The sequence below is a fragment of the Danio aesculapii genome, chromosome 8 (genome assembly GCF_903798145.1).
Source record: "Danio aesculapii chromosome 8, fDanAes4.1, whole genome shotgun sequence".
Lineage (NCBI taxonomy): Eukaryota > Metazoa > Chordata > Actinopteri > Cypriniformes > Danionidae > Danio > Danio aesculapii.
The window spans coordinates 7,582,933-7,601,961 of NC_079442.1; the positions used below are offsets into that span (position 1 = coordinate 7,582,933).

Sequence of the window (19,029 nt, forward strand, 5' to 3'; positions counted from 1 at the left end):
CAGTATCATTCAGACTAATATTTTTTATTTTATTTAAATTTATTTATTTATACATTTTTTGAGGGTTAGGTGTAGGGTTGACGAAGGGCGATTAGGAAAATAAAAATTTGCATAGTATAAAAACCCATTACGCCAATGGAATATCCCCACAATTTACAAAAACTAATGTGTGTGTGTGTGCGTGTTTGTTTGTGTGCATGTGTCTGTGTAATTTTGTTTTTTATTTTTATCAATGCTGTGTAATTCATTAAAAGTAGATTGGATTACAATAATAGTAAACAGATTACAAAAAAACATCATAATTAGACCACAGTTTTTGTTTTATTATGGATTACTTGATTAATAGTCAGAATCATGACAGTACCATAAGAATTTTGTTTTAAATATAATATCAAAAGTAATATTTTAAAGTAATCCAGAAAAAGTCATCCAAAAAAGTGATCCAAAAATACTTTGCCTAAAAACAGTAAGATTCATAGATTGCAACAGACCACAATTTACATCATGTACATTGTAATCAGTAACAGATAACAAGTTGTAGATAATCTTTACACAAACCAGTATCATTCAATTATTATTATTATAATTATTTTATTTTATTTTATTTTGAGGGTAAGGTGTAGGTTTGACAAAGAGTGATTAGAAAAAATAAACAGTTTGTATAGTATAAAAATCCATACGCCCATGGAATATCCCCACAGTTCACAAAAACAAGTCTGTGTGTCTGCACATGCATGCTTGTCTGTGTAATTTGTCCTTGATTATTATCAGTATTGTGTAGTCTATTAAAAGTAATTTGGATTACAAAAATGGTAATCAGATTACAAAAAAAAACATGATTAGTCTACAGTTACTTTTTATGGATTACATGATTACATAATCATATGATGACAGTACATTATTCATGATTTATAGATTTTTTTTCTGTTTTAAATTAATAAAATCAAACGTAATGTCTTAAAGTAATCCAAAAAAGTAATCCAAAAATACTTTGTCTACAATAATTAAAAGATACATAGTGTAACAGAACACAATTGGCATCATGTAACTTGTAATCTGTTACAGATTGCCAATTGTAGGTCATTTTTACAGCACAGACCAGTATTATTTTCGATTATTATTTTTGTATTATTATTTTGATGAGTTTTTTTAGAGTATTTTAGCAGCAATAGATAGAGAAGTACTATAACTCTGAAGTCTGTCCGAATATTCAGTTTCTGTCCTAAAGTTACAGTATATGTTCAGTACCTGACAGTTAGACAGACAGTGTTAGACACAGTGTTTTTTGTAATGTCCATTCTCTGAGTGTGAAGACTAGCCTGTTGAGCAGAGTGTGAAGGAGTGTGTCCACATGAACATTTCCTACTGACAGCATGTTTCCTCATCACATCCTCTATCGCAGGACTTTCAGGTGCTGCTTGCTAAAGGTGATCATCCAATAAAGCTGCACATTGTCAAGAGTTCCTGGGGTCACAGTAAACAAACTACACTATTTTTAGACGAAATGTCTCTTATATCTGATATGTGTCTATTTGCTTGTCACTTTAGCTTGTTTATGACAGTAAAAAATATTTGTTAAAATATGCTGGGTTGAGGAGCATGCACGCTCTCAAAAATAAAGGGTACAAAATCTGTCACCTTGTCAAAAGGTAAATTTTATTTATTTTTTGTTCCTAACAGGTCTTTAAAGGTACATAATAATACCTAAAAAGTACAAATATGTACCTCACTGTACCTTAAGTGAAGTTTATTCATAAACTAGTTTTGAGAGGATCACATGCTTATGATTGACCACAGCTGGTCCTGCATTAGCTAAACACATGATTCACCAATCAGATGATTTCTAACTCACTATAAATAATTTCTTACCTCAGTTATCTCCGTCTTGAAGAATCTCAAATGCCCCCGGCGGACCAGTGATTAACACTGTTGTACATCGAGAATCCATCGCTTAAAGTCCTCTTTGGGTCATTTGACATTTCTGTGTGGAGTTTGCTTGTTCTCCCCGTGCTCGTGTGGGTTTTAAGCCATGGTCACACTGGACTTTTCTCCCCATAGTCTTCCATTCATGCGCACGCGAATGCGTCAAACCGGAAATACAATCTCGTGCTACAAGTTTTGTAGTTTTCTGCGTTGCAAAGTTCATGCTCGGTGAACTTTGACCTGCGAAATCGCATCACTTGACTGTATGAGAGCAATCGAGGATCAAAACATGACCTCTCTGGACAGAAATTTGAATTATGGACCAATCGCTCGTTTTTTTTTAAATGTCTATTCATCTTGTTTAATTTTCACAGCGCCGTACTACAGAATTTCGCACACTCAAACTCTAGTGTGACTGCAGCTTCACCCGGGTTCCCTGGTTTCCTCCTACAGTCAAAAACACGCGACGTGTGCCAACTAACAAGGAACATTCTGTAACGTTCCTTAAAAGTAGTGTAAATGTTAGCACAAACTGTAACATTATTTTAATAATTGATTATTTTGGTGTTTTAGTGTAATGCCAATGGAATAATTTTGAAATAAGGATTTGATTAAAATTTGACAACTGGAATGTTCTAAAAACATTTTAATAACGTAACATTCTGTAATGTTCCTCAAAAATAGTGTAAATGTTAACACATAACGTTATTAAAATAATGTTTTGGGAATATTCTTGCAACGTTGATTAGTGAAGTTTATTTATAAACTAATTTTTAGAGGATCACATGCTTTTGATTGCTTGTGGCTGGTCCCGCATTATTCAATTTATGATTCACCAATCAGACGATTCTTAAGCCACTATAAATAACAGCCATCTTCATTTTGAAGAATACCCCCTTCCACCCCTACTCCTCCTCCTTTCCTAGATCGGTGACACGGTGGCTCAGTGGTTAGCACTGTTGCCTCACTGCAAGAATGTCACTGGTTCTAGTCCTTATCAAGTCAGCCGACGTTCCTGTGTGGAGTTTACACGTGCTCCCCATGCTCACGTGGGTTTCCCCCAGGTTCCCCGGTTTCCACCCACCATCCAAAAACATGCAACTTAAGTTAATTGACTAATCCAAATCAGCATCATAGACATGCTCCTAGTAAATAGTTATCTCTTAAGAGCAATCCCTATCTGTTCATTAGCTACTACAGCAGGGGAGTTCTCGAGATCTACCTGAGCTCAAACTCCCCTCTCGCCCTGCAAACGGGAGGGAGCCCCAGCCTCGAGGATCTTTTAAGCTCAGGGCTCTCTCCCGGGACAGCATGCCAAACAAGCTTTATAATCAATCATCAGCTAAGTGTGAACTCTTGAATAAAGTGTTCTTCAACCATGTGTAGTGCAAATGGAATAATGTTTTAAATAAGGATTTGATAAAGATTTTTTACTTAACAATAGAACATTCTAAAAACAATTTAATAATGTTTTTGTAACCAAACAACGTTAATATAGAAATCTTAAGAAATTGATGTTGTGAACATTCTAAGAATCACTGCAGTATTGGTTTTATATTGAGAATGTTAGGGAAAATTTCTTACAATGTTAATATAATGTGGATGAAATATTCTTAGTAAGGGATAAACACCGGTTTGCTATGCCGGAGGAGCACCAACACTGTATCTTTTGGATACCTCCTTTGTCTGTTACACCCATTACAGGTCTTACAGTCTCTGCTAATGAGCTGATAATCTGAATCAGATGTGTTTGGTTAAAATGTCATGAATAATGTGCACAGCTGGTGGTCCTCCAGGAATGTGGTTGAGAAACACTGTGTTAAAGGATTTTAAATACACAAAGTGGAGGCGAATAACCAACAAGATGACTTGTCATAATTCTGTCTTAAACATGAATGTCATGAGGCATTATAATTGTGTTGTGAATATTTTTCTGTTCACGTTTTCAATGGAACAAGCTTTATTTATCATTAAAAATGTCTCGTTAAAAGTGTCATTACTCTGTCAAATAATTCTTAACAGGGTCATTAATATGTAATTACATTATAATGAGAAATTCAGCTTGCACCTCTGTAGTTGAGGTCAACAAAATATGTATGACACTGTTATTAAATTCATAACATATTTATAATGGCTTCTTGACTATCATGTTTATGACAGATTTATGACAAGATATGTTGTCTTGAGAATGTCAAGTTGACAAAGACAGGTTATGATGCAGTTGGTTATGTCAGCTTATTGTGAAGATAAAAAAGACATCTCAAACGATGTCGTCTTTACATTTAAAATGAGAACTGATCCAATGACACTTTATGACCGTTGTTATAAGCAAGCATAAACATCCATGACAAAACATTTACATCCATGACAAGGTTTATACCAAATCCTCTGAATATTTCAGAACTAGCCATTTGCAGTCTGTTCAAATTGAGTTGTGTTCTAATTATTTTTATTAGCCTCCCTATTATTACACTGTTATTTTTACACTATTATTTTATCTGCAGGTATCCAGTGATTTTATCCATTGAGAATCACTGCAGTGTCCCTCAGCAGAAGAAGATGGCTCAGTATCTGACTGAAGTTTTGGGTGATAAACTGGACGTGTCCTCCATCCCAGCCGACCCGTCTGGACTTCTGCCTTCACCTGAAGCTCTGAAAGGCAAAATACTGATCAAGGTAAATGGATTTATGGATCTACAACCATTTTTAGACATTAATCAAATGCATTCATGATGTTACTAACACCATCTCATTGGAAATGCACACTGAGCCTACATTTTTGCTAAAAAAAATGCACTTAAATGTTAAGCTGTGAGGTGGCATGAAGCCAACAACTTTTGTTCCTTTTCATGCTAATGATATTTACAAGGACATGTTATAGATGAATAAAGAATTATTTTTGTACCTTAAGTAACCCATTTCAGATTCACAAAATGTAGACAGCGCCCCTAGTGGATTTGTCATCTGAAATGTGAATTGAAATATACCTGAAGCAATGTATTTTATGTTTCACAATAATGTAAGCTGAGCCACGTATTTCCAAAGAGCCTGGGTTGTGTATGTGAGTCAAATACATGCATTTATTTTTCAGAATAACATTAATAATATAATAACTAGGGCTGTCAAATGATTAAAAAAATTAACGTAATTAATCACACTTTTTTGTAATTAATCATGATTACTCGCGAAACGGCGTATTTATTTCAGAAATAAAAACACAGGCATTTAAGTGCCATTTGAATTTCAAAACAATCAATGCCAATAACATTGTTGGGTTCTAAGTGGACTATAAACACACACACACACACACACACACACACACACACACACTAGATCAGGTGGCGGGGATTGTGTGTCCTGAAACCTGTGTGGGTCTGCGCGTCTGCAGCTGGATATTATTGCCGCAATGTGCATTCAAATCCTTTGATATATATATATATATATATATATATATATATATATATATATATATATATATATATATATATATATATATATATATATATATATATATATATATATATATATGTGTGTGTGTATATATATATATGTGTGTGTATATATATGAATGCATAAATAATATATATCAGTAAATCTATTTATTTTGTGTATTTTATGTACAGTATAAGTGTGGATTTATACATATATGCATAACTATACACAGTAGGCACATGTATATATTATGTAAATACAAACTTTTATCTTGGCTTGTGATTTAATCATTTGACAGCACTAATAAAATATGTTTAAGCAAATTTGTGAAGTGATTTTTTAAAAAATATGCTCTTATGTTCTTTATTTAACTATTATAGCTATTATATGTTTACCTAATATGCTGTAAAATGTTTGTATTTAATTTTTTTTACTGTTTTGGTACTTGGTGTATTACTTATTATTCCATTTTTATATGTAAATTTTCACTTTAATTAGTAGGTGAGAGTAATGTGCTAATGTGGATCTGGCTGAAGAAATTAAGAGAAATTAATTATAATATAACTGAATTGAAGATTGACCGTCTGTATGATTTGTACATAAATATCTGATGCATTACTAGCACAAAATAGTGATGTTTAGTCCTTTATTTTTGGGCTGTCAGAAAACCTTTTAGAGCAGCTGAACAGTAGAGACTTAATGATATAAAATGTATTTACCGAGTTGCAGCTCTCTCCTGTGCTTTTAATAAAGTGTGAGGGTTGAAAATTGGGCCATAGATGGAGCAAGCGAGTTGGCGCTATAATTGGAAAGCAGACTGACGTTCCCACTAGAGAGTGTATTCTGAACTGCAAACTGGGCCAGCCGGTGCTATTGACAAATTGCTGGGCACGGGCTGTGGATTGTGGTGCACGTGGAGCTGAATATACTCTCGACACATTGCTGAATCTGACCGAAGCATTGATACGTACCATTGAACAGGATTCAGCCCACACTGTAAAAAATCTCTCTTAATTAACAGTTTCTGTATTTTGCGAAATTTTCAGTTTATTTACAGTTGTGAATTGCTTTATGGGACCTTGATCTCTGCTCTGTTGACTTTCAGTGTTGAAAATTCAACTCAGTTGAAACAGTTGAACAAAGTGACTCTTATTGACATTTCAGTAGTTTGAAATACTGTATAAGAAATAATATGTAGAGAAATAAGTCTTTAAAATAACTGAAAATGTACTGGTAGATTATTAGAAGACCTTTGTAGCATAATATACAACACCAACCCAGACAATATATCACTTTCAGCTATTAAAAATGTTAATAAAAGTCACTTTTTCTAACTTTTTAAGGTTTTAAGTTGTTGGAAGAAAGATAAAAACTCATAAAATCCTTTTGAATAACATTGTTATGACCAAAAAATAATGTTAGTGCTTTATATGAAATGCTGAACATTCAAAACATAACATGATATAACTTAATGGGAATGTTGAGGTAATTGTTTTGAATCAAATTATAGTTAAATGCAATTATCATCTATTTCAAAAAGCTCATTGGGCTCTATTTTAACGATCTAGACGCAAAGTCTAAAGTGCATGGTGCAAAAGCATTTAGGGTGTGTCCGAATCCACTTTTGCTATTTTAAGGATGTAAAAATACACTTAGACCCTGGTGCATGGTCTAACAGGGTTGTGCTTATTCTCTTAATGAGTTATGGGTGTGTTTTGAGAATAATGTGGATTCAACCAATCAGAGTCTCATCTCCCATTCCCTTTAAGAGTCCGTTGTGACGCTGCATGGTGCATTTTGCTATTTACATGGCAGACTTTGTAAGTGGAAAAACTTAACGCTTCACTATCGAGAAAACAGTTAAACAGACCATCTGCAGCATGAGGATAAAGAATGAGCCTCCTTCATTCAGCCTCTTTACTTTCTCTTTACTTTACTTTTACTCTTTACTTTACCCCTTTACCTTCGTGGATAAGGAAAGGTGAAGAAGGAATAGAAGCAGTGGTTTTTATATTTATGTAGAAAATAAAAATTTTTGCAACATTTTAATCCTTTAATTTTTTTCATATGTAAAGAATTTTATGTATTGCTGTACATCTTGTGTGTATTAAGCAGTGTGTAAGCATTTTGGACCTGCATAGGCACATACTGTAACTAATGCGCTCTGCGCTGGACTTTAGACCAGCTTTCAGTTTGTCAATGGCGCAGTCTTATTTCAGTTCCTCAAACTAGCAACGAGCCAACAATGCGCCTAAACACACCTCCTTTTTAGACCGACACACCCAGTAACAAAGTGACGCAAATGGATTTGCTATTTATACAACGTGGTGCAAAATGTGAAAATTTGGGTTGCGCTGGTCTGAAAATGGCAACAAATCGCACCAAACACGTCTTGTGACTTGTTGACTATTTGGTTTTAGAAATTGTTTGCTTTTTTTTTATCCTTATCCACTTGTTAAGTGTGACCCATACCTGATATGCGATAGCCAGAAATGTATACATTTTTTATAAATTGTTAAAATATTGGTGTCTATGATGCAGCAAGTCCTGAGACTGTCTTGTACACCATGATTTTATATAAAACTCACTTTAATGTGTGATAGAAATAAAAAGTGGTCACAAACAAATATTTTTTCAATTCAAATGAGTAGCGGCTTGGACCCGGAAACAGTATTTCATACATCACGACTTAACAAGCGCATAGAAATATCATGGAAAACCGACAAACCGCAAACTAGAGAGTGTTTGTGGATGTCTTTTTCTTTAGAGAACCCTACAAATTATATTACAAACCTCTATACCATAGCAAACTATAACATTTTAAAGAATGTATATTGTAATCTGTAGTGAAACACATTTTAAAAGTAACCTCCACGACTCAATGGTAAACATTTACACATTGTTTTAAGGATTCAAGGATCGAATATCAATGAAAATAGTTATTGCTTAAATAGTAAATTGCTTACAAAGTTTAAATGTATATTTACCACTAAAAACTGTTTAAAAGTGTTACCACTGAACAAGATTATTATATTCAGCCTACTAAAGTTAAAGAAATAGTCGACAAAATATGAAAATTGACTATCCTCTTACCCTTATGTCTTTCCAAACGTGTATGACTTTTTATGAAAAAATGCATTTTATTCAATGTTTGACGTAGTCTCAACCGAAACACAAAGAGAGGGTGGGACATAATGTAGCTCCTCCCCTTTAAAAAAAAACACCCAATAGCGTTTTGTTTTATCACCGCTCTGGAAGTGAGAGTGGTTGAGCTCAAGCGCATCAAATGAAAAGCAAATGACATGCGTCTTGAAGGGGGTGGGGCATATCAGATACTAGAGAGCATTTGATTGGTTATGATGTGATGAGAAACTGAAGTATGAGATGATGTAAGTATTTAAAGGAGTGACAAGTATTTGCTAAACGTGTCCACCTAAACATTTTCCAGCTGAGAGACTTGATTTGGAATCCACGGCAGTAATGTATTTCATGTATCTACCGTTCATCAATTTAGTGTTTTATATCAGTATATAAAATCTTCTAAAGATTAATATTGTCACCGTTATAAAGCACATAGACATCCTTAGAACTAACAAAACTGATACTTACATCTAAAAAACTTTATTTTCATTTCATGGTACCTTTTAAAAATGATATTTTGAATAATATTAAGAGTTTGAACTAAAACACACTGAAAGTCAAAGGGAACCAAACTATGTTTGTAACATTAAAGGGCACCTATGATGAAAATCATCTTTTGGAAGCTGTTTGGACAGAACTGTGTGTAGGAATAGTGTGTCCACAGTCATATTAGGGTGATAGAAACACAATAAATGTCTTTTTTGAAATTTCCTGATGTTAAAATGGGATCCAAATCCCTCCCATTTTGAGGCCCACCACAACGTGATGTAGGAGTGCTGTTTCCCCGCCCACCAAATTGATTGACAGCCGCGTATTAACATGTCTCCGTATTAACACGTATAATCATATCAAAAAGACAGGACGTGCACAAAGCAACTGGGATTAAAAGATCTGTTCAGCTCTCTATGATCATCAATCATCATCAAATGTGATCAAGAATGAGTTTTACAAGTTTAAATCGTTTGTAATGAATTACAGTGATTTACAGTGATCACCACAGCCGCATGTCAGTACAATCATAAAAGAAGACACTTCAATCCCGGTTTGTGGACGTTAAATCAGATTAATTTTTTACGTCAATATGACGGATATCCATGCAGCAGTGGATATTAATATGTATCCTGTCACATTTGTGTGCAAAAACAGTGCAAAGTTAAACGCGTGCGTGAACCTTGTAACGACATTGTCACCGTTGCAACTCCACAACAAATACATCAAATAATCATTGGGAAAATTCTTACTGTAGTATTTCTCACAAACGTTTCGTGAGATCTGCTTCCATCATGTCTGTCGCTGTGCTGTTTATCTGCGGGGAGTTTGAGGCACACTCTGACAGGCACGTGGGAACGGTGGGCGGGGAGAACTAGCATTAAAGGCACAGGCAACAAAAACAGCTACATAGTGTTAAAAGCAGAAATTCCAATATTCTGAAAGGTATAATACATAATGTGATAGGTGTTTTGAGCTGAAACTTTTGGAGACACAAAATACTTATCTTAAATCTTGAAAAGGGGGGAAAATTGGTGCCCTTTTAAATAATCTTATAATGTACTGTAGAAGAATTCAATAGTGTTAGGAAAGTAAAAGTTTTTTCTAGTTTAATTGAGTTACAAGCTGCAGCAATAGTATAAATCTGTAAACAAAAATGCAATCTCTGATGAAGTTAATAATGCTGTCATAAAACTTGATAGAACGTTCTATTGATTTTTACAGCGTGTGTCAAAGCCAATTACATCCCTGACTAAAACTAATTACTATTAGGGGCAGACGTTTTTGACTCTTTATTGATTAACCCATTTCTGTCACTGACTTTTTTTTCTGTTAATGTCAATGCCAGTGAGAGTGCTATTCTCTGCCAGTCACTAATATTACAAATCAACTTAAGTGCCTTATTCCTGTGCAACACATTCTCACCCCTGACTCGTCAAATATTGACGCTCGGTCAGGACCCCTTCTCGTCACTCTTTGGCATTTTGTTATGACACGCTTGGTCTTTGTTTAAGCCTTTGGCTTCGGTTTGCTATCATACTATGGGCTATATGCATAACTAGTGTTTTTCAGCCAATGATGAACTTCCAGTGAAAGGTTAATGTGACTATTTTCAATTTCATAAGATTCCTTTAACAGCATTGATATTGTAATGTAAATAAATACAATCAGTTAAATAGACTTAAGCGTTTATTTAGTTGTTCAAGCATAAAACGAAATGAAAGACCGTGTAAACAAGAGTGCCGTCAGTATTAGCAGGCTAGTTTAGAAACTCCACTTTAATCAAAACTGTTTAAAACAGAAATATTAAAACAGAAATATTGAATTGTTTCTAAAATAGATACTTTGCACATCAACGTCATTGAAAGTATTTTCTTTTATCACGTCGCAGCATTGCATCTCATGTGGTTAGAATAATTCTGCAGTCATTTCTAATATAAAACCATAGATATTTACATTAGATGTCGCCTACATTGTAAAAAAAAAATCCGTTCTTTTATGGGGTTTTTTTCCAGCAGATGGGGTGCCAAAAAAAAGTAAAATAACGGCTGTTCAAATACAGAAATTTACCGTAAAATAACAGACGTTAAAATTACAGAAATTTCCTTAATTTTGCTGTACTGTATAAATATGGCGGTGGTATTGACGCAAGATCAGTGTCCGTATGCGATATCTAGTGTATATATCTATGATATAATATAGCATTTTTGGTACTTGAATTAATCTGTTGTGGTAATTCTATAGTCACTATTGTTTTAAAACCACTACAGTAATATAAACAAATAGTGTATTTTTCTTCAACTATAGGGAATAACATACTACAATACATCAGTTTACCATAGTAAAAACTAAAGAATACTACATTATTTGTTTATCTGTTCATTATAGTTAATGTGGAAGCATGCTGTAGCATTTACAAATTGTTTAATACTAAAAACATATGCTGTATAATATGTTTTACTACACTGTGATATGACAAAAAGTCATGACTACAAATGTTTTTGTTGCTTTAACTTATTTTAATAAGTTAATCAGGCTCTAACTAACGTTTTTTTTTAAGCTATGCAAAGTTTAACTTAATATTTTTAGTCAGTTTGATTGATATAATTTGAAATGACTAGAAAAGTTCATTTGATTCAACTTAAAAATTTAAGCAAGCAAAAAAATGTTTACAGTTCAAAAACACAGATTTGACTATAACTTACTATAGTATTTTTAGGTGTGAAAAACTGATTTGTTTGAGGAATGTATCAAATTTATTGGCTTAAGCTTGTGTTATTGCATATAGCATTGAATTTAAGTTATAAAGAAAGTGTGGAGGGATTTTTAAACTCCTCTGCTGTTTACACTGGGCAATACATTTCACACATTTCATCTCATTTACATGTCTTCTCTGTGTTTGTTTGTGTTTACAGGGCAAAAAACTACCCCCGAATATAGATGAGAACGCAGAGGAGGGGGACGTTTCTGATGAAGACAGTGCAGATGAGATGGAGGACGACTGTAAGCTGTTGAATGGAGATGTAAGTAATGCTAGATGGTTGTGGTGCAGATGTGTATTAACACAAAGTGTCCATAGGTAGTTTAATTAATGCATTTGAATTGCATTATGGGATATTGATCTCTACTCTGGCAGGATTTCCTGTTGAAAACGTAACTTTCTATTTCAATAAAGTGACTTTTTAAATGTAGTTTTAAATTATATGATAGTTATGTAAATCATTATGTAAATTACGAAAACCAGCTGCCAGTGCTTTTGGTTATATTATATACAGTCAGACCGAAATTATTCACACCCCTGGGCAAATTCTGACCTAAAGTTTTATTTATTATTTTAACCTTTATTCAATTAGCAAGTTTTTGTTTGTTTGTTTGTTTTTGTATCATTGGTCAAAAAGACAGGCTTCTCCCAAAAGATATGTACAATGATCTACAAGAGGGATCATTGCAAACAAAAATATCTCAGCTATTTGCCCTAAAATAAAAACGTTAAGTCAGAATTTGCCAGGTGTATGAATAATTTCATGCTTGACTAGATTTGGTGAAATATGTAGCTAATGTTCAATCAACACTTTGAATTTTCTTTCTTCAAGATTTTAAATTCATTGTGATTGAGTTTCCACAAAGATACATCCATGTATAGAATACATTAAGTAAAACTCATGGGTAGAATCGTTTTAATAAATATTAATACTACAAAAAGAAATGCTACAATTATCAGGGGTTCAAGCATAGCACTGAACTCCTATTATAATAGTTAGAAAAGTCCAAAGGACACTTTTCTGCCTGAAAAATAATTGAGCAGATGTAACACGGGGAGTGACAGAGACAACTGAGGTTAGGATCCACGTGCAGGTTTATTCGGTAGTCAGGCAAGCAAAGGTCAACACAGGTGCAAACAGATGAATAAAGGCAAATCCAGAATCGTAGTCACTATAACAGGCGAGAGGTCGGAAGGCAGGCAGTGAACAGGGACAAACACAAACTTGGCAAAGGTCAAAACACGGAGAAACAAGACTAAGTAAAACGCGTTGAATTGTCACTTTACAGGTAAACAAGACTCGGCAAGGAAGTGAGTGTGTGTGCTATTAAAGTAGTGTGTGTAATCAGTCCAGAAGCTGCATCAGCTGGAGTCTAATCAGTGGAGACTTGGAGCAGGTGTGTGTGTGTGTGGCATGACTGAATATGTAGTCCATAAATTGTAGTCCATGTGAATGCGTGTGAGATCCAGCGATCCAATATGGACCCTTTAAGTACAAATGTGTACCTTTTGAAAAGGTACTACCCCAGTGACAGCTCACGTACCTTTATTTTTGAGAGTGGACTATATAGTACAATAACAACTGTATGCGAGCCAAGTAGTATGTTCGAATTCATAGAATTCGAAAAGGTGCACGCGAGAAGTACCCAAATGACCTACTACTTCTGGCAATATTCTGAAGTGTGGATCCGATGGATGCTATGCTATTCTATGATGCACGGTGAGAGAATTCATGAATGGGTGTGAAGTGACGCAACTGACGCTAGTAGGTCATGTGATAATGACTAATGTCGGATGTAGTACGTCCGAGTTCCATTCATACTACTCACATTCATACCATATAGAAAGTGCTTTTCTAACGGTCGAGTAGTACATTCAAATACAAATGTAGTACCTGCAGAGTAGTAGGCAATTTTGGACGCAGCCAAAGAGACCTGGGACGAAAGTTCTACTTGGGTTTGTCACCATACTTTCAAACCTCCAAAGTGGGTGGGGCCAGTTTTACAAAAAATCTCCATAACTCAGAAACGGAATGACATACCGTCACCAAACTCAGAATGCATATATAGGAACTTGATCTTAGGTCACTGTAAAATAAAAAGTAGGCCAGTTTGACCACATGGCGGTGCTATAATGTGAAAATAAAACATGAAAGCAGCTTTAACTAAGATACTGCTGGTCCAACTGACTTAAAAATCGACATTCGGTGTTTTTGGCCAAGGTGGCTTTTTCTTTCCGGAGCTGGGTTGCGGGGCCAGCAGTCTCAAGAGAGAACTCCTGACTTCCTCTCCCCAGACACTTCCTCCAGCTCCTCAGAGGGCATCCCAAGGCGTTCCCAGGCCAACCGAGACACATATTCCCTGCACCCAATGATCGGGTTGTCGTGGTCCTAACCTTCGGCCACCACCCGTTCCAAAATTCATGGCCCCTTAAGTGGTGGGCCTGCAGGAGGAAGGTTGCTCCTTCAGGCTGAGCCCAGACAGATTTCGTGGGATAACTGGCAGTGGTGTAGTCCTAAAAAAAAGGTGGTGTACTATTACCCACCAAACCCGCCCATACTGTTTTATAATTTTACCTGAACGTTTCAGCGAGGCATCATTCAGTTGACTTTGAAAAACTCACGAAATTTTCTCACAGCTGCTGTGGTCGTCAGGGGGAGGGGATTGGCGCAAAATATAAACAAAAGACTCCTCTTTCAAGCTCTTGAAGTTTGCAGACGACACCACACTTATCAGCCTCATTCGGGACGGTGATGAGTCTGCTTACAGACAGGAGGTTAAGGAGTTGGGTGTCTAGTGCAGTCACAAAAATCTGGAGCTCAACACGCTCAAAACATTGAGATGATAGTGGACTTCAGGAGAAACCCCCCTGATCTCCCCCCACTGAGCATCATGGACAGCATTGTGGCAGCAGTGGAGTCCTTCAGGTTCCTGGGCACCACCATCTCTCAGGACCTGAAGTGGGACACTCACATTGACTCCATTGTCAAAACAGCTCAACAGAGGCTGTACTTTCTTCGTCAGCTGAGGAAGTTTAACCTCCCAAAGGAGCTGCTGAAACAGTTCTACACCTCCATCATTGAATCAGTCATCTGCACATCAATAACTGTCTGGTTTAGCTCAGCTACTAAATACGACCTCCAAAGACTACGTCGAATAGTTTGGATTGCTGAGCGAATCACTGGTACAACCCCTCCTACTCCCCAAGAACTGTACTTATCCAGAGCGAGCAGAAGGGCTGCCAAAATCACTCTTGACCCCTCGCACCCAGCACACTGCCTCTTTGAACTTTTACCTTCTGGTCGACGCTACAGAGCAGTGCGCACCAGAACAGCCCGACACAGAAACAGTATTTCTAAAACAATTAGTTTCTTTCCTCAGGCAATCCATCTCATGAACACTTGATGATAATAATTGTGGAACCAACATCACTACTTGCTATACACTTTTATACACATATATACTTATTTAACAACACACTTTACAAGCCAATTTGCACATAACAGCTGCACATATAACGTTGTATATAGTAATACACCTGTACATGCACTTGTCAATTTGTATATTTGCATTGACTACTTCATTCTATTTTTTTAAATATATTTATTATCTGTTTTTTGTCCTGTCTCTGTTATCCTGTTGCACTGTAAAAGCTCTGTCACGAAAACAAATTCCTCGAATGTGTGAACATACCTGGCAATAAAGCTCTTTCTGATCTGATTTCTGAAAAATGCACCAACTGCAACAAATTAAGATTAGAGTTAAAAAACATTTGGTATACAGTTAAAGGGGATGCGAATACACGTAAATTAGGGAAGTCTAATCAGCAAAACAAGTGAGTATACCGAGGGTATACGCAATTATTGATCTTCAGAAATCGTAATACCCAAACAGCTTGTGGAAAAAAGTAACTGAGTACTGAGTATACATGCGTATAGCCCCGACAACACTACTGATAACCGGGTACTCGCATACAAGCTCCAACCCTAGTCCCCCTGGCACCAGCTGCACCATACCGGGTGACGTCACGGTCCTTAATGTTTTTGCACTCATTTGGGGTTTTTTAACTGCACCTATTCTGCTCTGTTACCTAAGACCATTTTGCCTTGGGAGACCCTACCAGTGACATTAGCCCCCAACAACATAGCTCTTAGGATCACTGAGGCACATGGTTCATGTTTTGCAATATATATGTGTATGTAAGTAACTGTATATTAAACGCTTCACACATCATTCCTTAGCAAAAACTAAAGAAGCATGAAAATGTTTGACTACTTCAACCAAGGCAGCATGTTGGCGCAGTGGGTAGTACGATCCCCTCACAGCAAGAAAGTCGCTGGTTCGAGCCCCAGCTGGGACAGTTAACATTTCTGTGTGGAGTTTGCATGGTCTCCCCGTGTTCGGGTGGGTTTCCTCCGGGTGCTCAGGTTTCCCCCAACAGTCCAAAGACATGCGATATACAGTAGGTGAATCGAATAAGTGAAATTGGCCGTAGTGAATGTAGGAGTGTATGGGTGCTTCCCAGTGTTGGGTTGCAGCTGGAAGGGCATTCGCTGCGTAAAACATATGCTGGATAAGTTGGCGGTTCATTCCACTGTGGCGACCCCTGATCAATAAAGGGACTAAGCCGAAAAGAAAATGAATGAATCATGAACTTCAACCTACTGATTACACTACAACTGTTAAAAAATTGGAAAATTCTGTGTTTATATCACAACTGGCCTGAAATTGTACATTTATTTTGTATTTTTGTAACCCTAAATTAGTTACAGACTTACTAAAAAATAAATACTGCATTTTTGCAAACACACATGTTGCCCTTAAACCACTAGAAACCAGACTAGTGCTGCTTGCAGCTGTATTATATTCTTAAAAATGTATTTCAGATTTGTAACTTTTTCCAAAGTGATTAAAATTAGGACAGTTTTAAGAGATTTAATATATTTTACTTGCAATTAATTCAATTTTATTTCTTTTAATGCAAAATATATTGCTGCTGTTGTTATTGTTCTATTGTGATGTTATTTGAGGCTGAAATGAAACCTCACAAGTTTCATGGAGGTTTAAGGAGAGTTACTTTAATCCTGAATTCTTCAAGTGCATCTGTCATGTTACTTTAGCAGAACATCATACATACGTTATGCACAAGCCTGAAACCTCATACATTTTGGATGAAGGCTCCACTTTGAGTGCTGTAATGTAAGAAATAAAAGAGGCATTTGATACATGAATATTTGTCGTGAATTTCTCTGCGCGTGTAAAATTGGGTCAAGGACTTATGCTGAACTGACCTGGATATTTGGATGAATGGTTTTGACCTTGATGTTCTTTGTGCAAATGTTGTTACAATGCTAATATTAGGACATTAGATCACCTGTGAGGTCCAGTCAAATTCATTTCTCTCTCCATCTCTTCCTTTCCAGACATCTATGAACAGAAAGCAGGCGGAGAATGTGGCCAAGAAAAAATTAGATAACCTCATGAAGGAGTCAAAGATTCGCGACCGGGAAGATCCAGACAGTTTTACCATCACAGCCCTGCCGCCTACAGGAAAGCATGACAAATCACCACTGAAGGTTAATACGCTGAATTGACTAACCCTGCAAATGTGTCATTCCTTCCTTCCTTACAGATACATTCACATTTGCTTGTAAAAGTGTTGGGAACACTTCACTTTCTTTTAGGAAATAGGCTCATTTTACAAGTCCCCTTGAGTTAAACTGTTGAGTTTTACCATGTTTGAATCCATTCAGCCGATCTCCGGGTCTAGCGGGAGCACTTTTAGATTAGCTTAGCATAAATAATTGAATCGGATTAGACCATTAGCATCTCACTCAAATTTAAAAAAAAGAGTTGTGATAATTTTCTTATTTAAAGCTTGACTCTGTAGTTACATCATGTGCTAAGACTGATGTAAAATGAAAAGTTCCTGCTTTCTAGGTTGATATGAACTAAACTCTCATTCAGGCGTAATAATCAAGGAACTTTGCTGCAGCAGGCGCAATGATATTATGCAGTGCTTTTACTAGTTACCTAGCTAGAGACTATAAAGCTTTTAATAGAAAAATAACTCATATTTATTTAAAAAAATTTTAACAAGATGCTAATGGTCTAATCAGATTCAGTGATTTATGCTAAGCTAAGCTAAAAGTGCTTTTGCCAGAGACTGGCTGAATAGATTCTAAATTGATGAAACTCAAATGTTTATCTCTAGGGGAGTTGTAAAATTAAACTATTTCTAAAAAAAAATTCCTTTTAAATTGATTTATTCAACTTTATTACATTCAAATCAGTGTAGTCAATTTACTCCTTTCCCTTTTAAATTGAATCAAGGGATAGTTCACCCAATAATGAACATTCTCTCACCATTTACTCACTCTCAATTGGTTTCACGCTGTTATGATTTTCCCTTTTCTGTTCAACACTCAAGATGATATTTTGAATAATGTTAGAAATTCTAACGGGTTTGGAACAAGTGAAGCGAGAGTAAATTATGGTTGAATTTTCAGTTTTGAGTGAACTATCCCTTTAATTATTTAAATACTTAATTCTCTTACCATACAGTTCTCTTATCTCTTACCTTTTACTCATTTGAACTGCTTTTAAAGTGCTCTGAGATTAACTTTAATCTTTATAATTAATTTATAATACAATCTCGTACATTTCAGTCATTTAAGGTCCCCAAGCTCTGTTCCTTAAAATCCATCGTTAATAATTCAATTGAATAGTGTATTTAAAAGGGCCTTGATATATTCACAGCTGAGTTCTGTTTTACTTTTCATTTAGAGGTTTAATGGGATCGTGAATACCATTGCAGTGGTTTGTTAGCATTCCATTTCTGTCCACATTCTGTTCGGCTGAATTGGGCTGTGACTTTTTCTCTAAATAACTAAATAAGCTTGCAACTTAAATTGCAGTGATGAGAAAACCGCGGTTACTTAAAATTATCCAGTCAATTAAATTATGTCATATAAATGAAAGGATTTATGGAAAGTTGTACAGTAGATTGCATCAAATAATGCAGCTTTACAATAAAGCATCTATTTGGTGTTTATTTTTTACCGTATATATAACAGTTGCCTATGCAAGTGAGTATTGAAAGTGTTCAGACCTCCCTAAATTTTTCACTCTGTTATATTGCAGCCATTTGCTTAAATCATTTGTTTATTCTTTCCTCATTAATGTACACACAGCACCCTGTATTGACAGAAAAACACAAAATTGTCGACATTTTTTGCAGATTTATTAATAAATTAAAACTGAAATATCACATGGTTCTAACTA

The 19,029-nt window shown here is 35.6% G+C and overlaps 1 protein-coding gene across 1 annotated transcript in view; it reads left to right on the forward strand.

Moving 5' to 3' along the window:
- plch2a (phospholipase C, eta 2a) overlaps window positions 1-19,029 on the forward strand; it is a 305,581-nt gene that overhangs the window by 252,896 nt on the left and 33,656 nt on the right. The window contains exons 9-11 of the mRNA XM_056463103.1: window positions 4,428-4,599; window positions 11,901-12,008; window positions 17,169-17,321. Coding sequence (XP_056319078.1) covers window positions 4,428-4,599; window positions 11,901-12,008; window positions 17,169-17,321 — 433 coding nt within the window. The remainder of the gene's footprint in view (window positions 1-4,427; window positions 4,600-11,900; window positions 12,009-17,168; window positions 17,322-19,029) is intronic.